The sequence below is a fragment of the Phoca vitulina genome, unplaced genomic scaffold (genome assembly GCF_004348235.1).
Source record: "Phoca vitulina isolate PV1807 unplaced genomic scaffold, GSC_HSeal_1.0 scaffold11, whole genome shotgun sequence".
Taxonomy (NCBI): domain Eukaryota; kingdom Metazoa; phylum Chordata; class Mammalia; order Carnivora; family Phocidae; genus Phoca; species Phoca vitulina.
Window position 1 is genome coordinate 31,683,178 of NW_022589714.1, and position 6,290 is coordinate 31,689,467.

The following is a 6,290-nucleotide window of genomic DNA, read 5'->3' on the forward strand; positions in this document are numbered from 1 at the left end:
CTGTGGACTAATGGTTCAAAGTTTACTTCAGCATTGACTGTCTGCTACATTCCAGGACAGGTACAAATGGTTTGGCTCTCAAGGGACCAAAAACTGGTTAAATAGATAAATCCAACGTAATATGTAAGAGTAGTGATAAACAATACCCACAGTGCTTTTAGAGACCAGAAGAGAGGGACCTACTCTGGAGTGATGCGTCTGGCAAGGCTCTTGAGATGAGATGATACCTAATGGAGTCTTACAGCATGGGTAGAGCAGTGGGATAGGGCAGGGGGCCAGGGCAGGTGCCTTAGACCATTTGGGCTGCTGTAAAAAGAAAAAAAATCCACAGACTAGGTGGCTTATAAACGATAGAAATTTATTTTTTACAGTTCTGGAGGCTGGAAGTCTGAGATCAAGGGGTCAGCATGGTTGAATGAAGGCCTTCTTCCAAGTTGAAGACTTCTTGTTGTATCCTCACCTGGCAGAAGGGGAGAGGGAGTTCCTGGGTCTCTTTTATAAGGACACTAATCCCATTCATGAGGGCTCTCCCTCCATGATCTAATCACCCCAATGGCTCTACCTCTTAATCCTATCATGCTGGGGGTTAGGTTTCAACATACGAATTTTGGGGGAGACATACACATTCAGACCGTAACAGCAGGGTATGAATGGAGGAACAGGAGGGAGAAGGTGGTAAAGGCATTTAAGGTAGAGGGGACGGCACGACGCAGGCATTGAGTTCAAGAAAAGTTCAAGGATTTCACAACGGCTACAGGGTAAACGTCAAGGAGGAAGCACATGAGGTAATGCAGGCGCAGCAGCAGGGCCAGATTATGGGAGGTGACTATTGTCCTGTCTGCTTTTGTGCCATAGACAGACGATGGAGGAGGGATTGAGGAGGACGGGAGCTGTAGCCACCAGGACAGATGGGAAGCTGTTGCAGTAACTACAGAGAGAAATGAGAAAAGATGATGCCCTGAACCTAGGATTAATTTGAGAATGTTCAGGAAGTGAAACTTACTGAGTTTGGTGATGTGTGGTGTTAGGACTGAGGAAGAGGAAGAGGGAAGCGTCAGGGATGCCTCCCAGATTTCTAGGGGACTGGGCGGATGATGGTGCTAATGGGGCAAAGTGAAGACGGAATAAAAGCAGCACCTACTGGAGGGAGATGGGGAAGGTAAGTGCTTCTCCCCATCCACAGAATTCCCAGGAATACGGTCTAGTGGGAAAGAGTGGGTCAGGACTGTGGGTATATTTGCCTGTTTCCAGCCCTCCATCCCAAAACGGAAATGAATTTTTATTTTCACTACCACCATTCAGGGAAAACTGGGAAATGAGCAGCAGGACTTGAGAACAAGGCTATAAAGCATGAGGGTGCTAAGAAACGGCCAGTGGCAGCTGACTGTGGACCTCTTGTATGAGGACCAGGACAGGAGATGGCGGTGAGAATCCATGCAAGCACACAGATGACACTGGAAGGAGGGACCCCTGGGTTTGGAACTGGAAAAGGAGCAGAGAGAAGCCACGGGTCTCTGAATGGTGCTGGAGCATGGGGGAGAAGGAGAATGACGGAGCCCACAAGATGGATTTCACCAAGCAAGGAGTGATTGGACTGGCTTGAGAATTTCCAGGGGCCTCCAGAAGTAGGGCAAGATAGCATGCCGGGCTATGTTGGGGGAACAGGGTTATGACTCGAAACCCGAAACTACTCTGGAATTGAATATGATTCAGTTTTTATTTTACTTGGGCTGAATATTTCTCATACTTGAAGTTTGTTTTGCCTCAGTGGCACTTTTTTGTGTTCTGGGGAGCATGGGATCAGAGGCCAGGAGCAGAAGGGGTAGTCCTGGAGTGTGGCCTGAGGAAGGGAAAAATGTTTCTCTCTAGATCTCCAGTTGGCATTAATCTTCAAAAGAAGCTTGAGTTTGGGGAGAGACTGGACATTGAGTATGAGGACTTGGGGTGGGTGGGGTGCTATTACTCGAGGGCATGCTTTGTTTTGTTCTTTCAGCAAAGTTGCACACTCTTTCAAATAGGGAAGAGCTGGGCTCTCTGAAGGACTTTTAATGAGAAAAAATGAGGAAACCAATTTTCTTTCCAAACTTTATTATAAAAATTTTTTTATTATGAGGGTTTAACAGAGCAGAGCTGGACTTGCCATCTCTCTTGTGAAACCTCAACAACTTACAAAATTAATAAATAGGAAACTAGGTTTAGTTTTTTTTACAGCCATGTCATGCACTCCTAAGACACAAAGAGGAAAAAAATCCTGTAACCATATGTAGTACAAACTCAGAAATTTTCAACCGCCACTAAATTCTCTGTAGGATTTCCCTAGGCAGAACAGATAATCACACTCTTTCACCTTTCTCTAAAGACTTAAGAAACATAAATAGATCCATAAATAGTTCATATAAATATAGGTTTACCTGTTAAATAATAAAACTCTCAAGTCTGGAATCTTGTCTTAAACAATACAAAATAAGACATGTAATTCATTAAAATGGAATCTTCTGCCCCAAAGTTATCTCAGGGTCTATTAAATACATAAATAACTTAAAGCCCTTAGAAAAGCACACAAAAAGCAAATTGGTACTCAGTCACAACTTTGATCTCTGGGGAGAGGGAAAGATCATTCATATTCTATCTCTGCACAAAAGTGTTATCTCAGAAAGTTCAATTGGGTGAACCAGTTTAAGAGCCCTAGTGAGTTTGGTCAGAAATGGGGCTGGGTCTATTGCTCCAGAAAGCCTAACTGCTCTGGGTTAGACCAGAAGCTCTTAAGCCACATGGCGCACAATGGGGGTGACGCAGGTGCAGCCCACGGCCACCAGCATCTTCTCCAGCCGGAAGGAGTGGGGGCAGTGCTGAGACTCCCTTCGCAGAACAAGGATCTCTTGCCGGATGGGGACAGAGTTCATGTGGTAGTTTATCTTCCCTTCAGCATTGACACAGCCCAAGTGGCGGCACTTGGCCTCCCAGATCACAGAGGGATATCTCTCAGGGTCCTCATTGCGGCTGCGGGGGAGACAAAAGTGAGGGAGAAAGTGAGTACCTGGTAAAGCAGGAAGGAAATCAGATAGGAATAAACGAAGGGAGGCAAATTCACAGGGTGACAAAGTATAGGCATTGCAAATTCTCGAAGGGCTGCTAGTCAGAAAAAGTAGTTTGGGGGAAAACTTGGATTTGTAGGCACGTGAAATGTTACAGAAGAGAATGATCATTTTTTCCCCAATTTCTTTGAAGAATGAACCAAATAAGATAGACTAGACTGCAGAGGGGATTTAAGTTTGATACAAAGGACAATTTCTTAAGGTATATTTGATAAAGGCCAAGGGCATCATCTAGGAATATGATAGCCATTAATCTGACTTAATGAAGTCTGGCTTTGAAGCAGGGAATGCATCAAAATTTTATCTGACAGCACATTCATGGGATAGAGCCCAGAGCTGACATGAAGGGCTGGAAACAAAAGCTTAAGCCCCTCCACAACCTTCTCTTCCCTCTCTCCTCCAGCTGAGTGAATGACTTGCTTTGACTTTTCAGTTGATTTATTTGAACTATTCTTAGTAATGGGAGTAGAAGAAAATCACAGTCAGGTGAATCTATAGTCACCACATAACAGGTTTTTTTACATAAAATCAAAACACTAAAAACTATTTTGTATTTAATCTTAATAGGGTCTAAATATTAGATGTACTAAGAACACAGCAAATATAGGTCTGTTGGTGATATAAATCAAGTTTGTCTGACTCAAAAAGGGGTGGAAATATCCAACATGACATTTTCTTCACTGGGTTTCAAACTATATTATCCAACTGCTAATACAACCAAAAAGAGAAAGGCACAAAAATCCCAGTTAATTACTAGTTATTTTCAACAAATCATCGCAATGGAAGGTCTGGTAAAGAGAATTCAAGCATTAATCCCCAAGATAAATTTCTATTTTTTTAAAAATAAATGAACAATAGACTTGGGGTATCATAAATTCTAGAATAATGACCACCATTAATGTGAGTGGGTTTTTGGTGTCAGTGACAATGAGATCTAATGGATAGGTATTATGCAGGAGAAGGGGTCCTGTGCTCTATCAAAGAAGTCTGTAGAATAAAATTTGAGAATCTTTGCACAATAGCCCTTCCAGATTTGACTGATGATTCTGAGTAAAATCATCCTCAAGGTGACTTAACTGGCAGTCCTTTGCAGAAAAGATAGAACAATACAGAGATTTTTATCGGGAGCCATTACATACTGCAGATTCCAAGGTGAAGTGGATCGGTTGTAGTAATTTGAGGGCCTTCTGGAGTTCGTATTCTGGTTAAGGATATTTAGATTCATCTTCACATGCTGAGGGAAGTTCTTGTCCTCAGTATTTGGGCATCCTGGATTTTGTGGGAGTGCTATTCCCGCCTTCCCAATAGCCACCAGGCTCAGCAGCAGCAGCAGTACCCGGAACTGAATGGGAGAAAGGAGAGGTAGGACACCGGATTAGCATGTGGTTTTTGTTAACAAATTGTAAAGAGTATTGTATTGTTAATCATGGAGAACATACTATGTTCCAGGGCAATCTACAATAAGTTTTCGGATCACTTAGATGAAAAACTGGTTATATGACCAAAATAAGGTTAAGACTATGGAGTGTTACTAGTCTTGAACATTCTTCTTTTGACTTAGGAGAGACACATTTTTTATTGGTTGGCAGTAATTTTAGTAAAAATGGCAAGTCATCGATCTCTGTCCTAACATTCTGTGAAACCCTATGTGAAGTCAAATGTTCACCTTAGAAGAAAGGGTTGTAGAAAATGCATGTCATATCGTATCAGTGTTCATGTTAGAAATGCTGGGCAGACATTCAACCCCAAACTGGTCCCCCCCTTACGTTTTCTTACATATATTTTCCAGTTTTTCTAAATTTATGTATATTGATTCTGTAATCAATTAAGTTAAATATTTCAAAAATATAAAGACCATTTACTCTAAACCATAGTTACACACGTATCTATTAGAGTAAGTAGGCTTGGTGTATTAGACTGTGGTATAATAGGGGCGCCTGGGTGGCTCAGTTGGTTAAGCATCTGACTCTTGATTTTGGCTCAGGTCATGATCTCAGGGTTGTGAGATGGAGCCCTGTGTCAGGCTCCATGCTCAGTGGGAAGTCTGCTGGAGATTCTCTCCCTCTCTTTTTGCCTCTTTCCTACCACCCCCAAAATAAATAAATAAATAAATCTTTAAAAAGAAGCCTGTGGTATAATAATAGAATAATGGAAAGGAAAGTCAGTGCTGCAATTAATTAAATCCTCAAGGATAGTGTTCCATTTTATTATGGAATAAAGAAAAATGCTGTGGGAGAATTATATTAAATCCCTTGTACTCAGAAAAACAGATTTTCAATAAGCATTCTTTCTCACTGCACAGCATCATGTGACACTTCTCATGTGGTTTAGCCCCAATCTAGCTATCTTTCAGTTTTAATCTCATCTTTCAAACTGATGTGTATCAGTTCTTGAAAATGCTATAAAATGATGAGTATCTACCAAAGCTTTAGTATCCTATCCTATGTATGCAGCATTCTTGGATCTCCATAGTTAGAATCCAGAATTTCATGCCTGCAGTCCAGAAATATTATCTGGACCAAATCAACAAAAGCATTGCACATTAGTGCAGGACTCACCATGGATGAAACTGTCACGGGAGCCATTGTAGTTTCTTCCAGTTGACTGGCGATGGATCAGCTTGTGGCTGCTTCGAGATGGACAGAGTGTAGCACTACCTTGCCCCTTTTTATAGGACTTCGCTCCTCTGTGGTCACTTATGTTGACGTATTGAAGTGGTTCAAAGGATGACACCATTTTCGTTAAACGTTCCATCCTCAAATGAGGTCAGAAAAGAACCTCCCCTTCATGACGGGTAGTATCTACCTCTGAAGGAAAACGGAAAGAGCAAAAATTCATGTTTCGAAAGACTATGTCCTTTCTTCATTCTTCAAGGAACTATTACTTGTCAGAAGTTGAGCAAAGACGCGTTACTGATGAGCTGGTATCATTTACTTATGGGTGTATATGAAGCTGCCATAAGAGCTATGCTCTATTTTAATGGTTCATGGGGAAATGAAAGTTTGATATAACGTTTAAGTCTTCTGGTGTCATGTACCTTGGTTTCCCATTGGATAACTCCTTTCCTCACCAGATTCCCTAGACAGATGTTGTGGAGTCCATTCTAAAAACTATTCAAGGTCTTGCCATATAAACAAACAACTGAAGAATGAATAAGAATTTAATGATGAGAATATATATTATTTCATTGAATTA

The 6,290-nt window shown here is 41.5% G+C and overlaps 1 protein-coding gene across 1 annotated transcript; it reads right to left on the reverse strand.

Moving 5' to 3' along the window:
* Positions 1-2,071: 2,071 nt before the first annotated feature.
* IL17A (interleukin 17A) lies at positions 2,072-5,684 on the reverse strand. The gene is made up of 3 exons (XM_032410226.1): positions 5,654-5,684; positions 4,235-4,437; positions 2,072-3,000 (listed from the first exon to the last, which is right to left on the reverse strand). Exons 1-3 carry the CDS (start codon positions 5,678-5,680, stop codon positions 2,763-2,765), a joined length of 468 nt encoding a protein of 155 aa, XP_032266117.1. The 5' UTR covers positions 5,681-5,684; the 3' UTR covers positions 2,072-2,762.
* Positions 5,685-6,290: the final 606 nt, after the last annotated feature.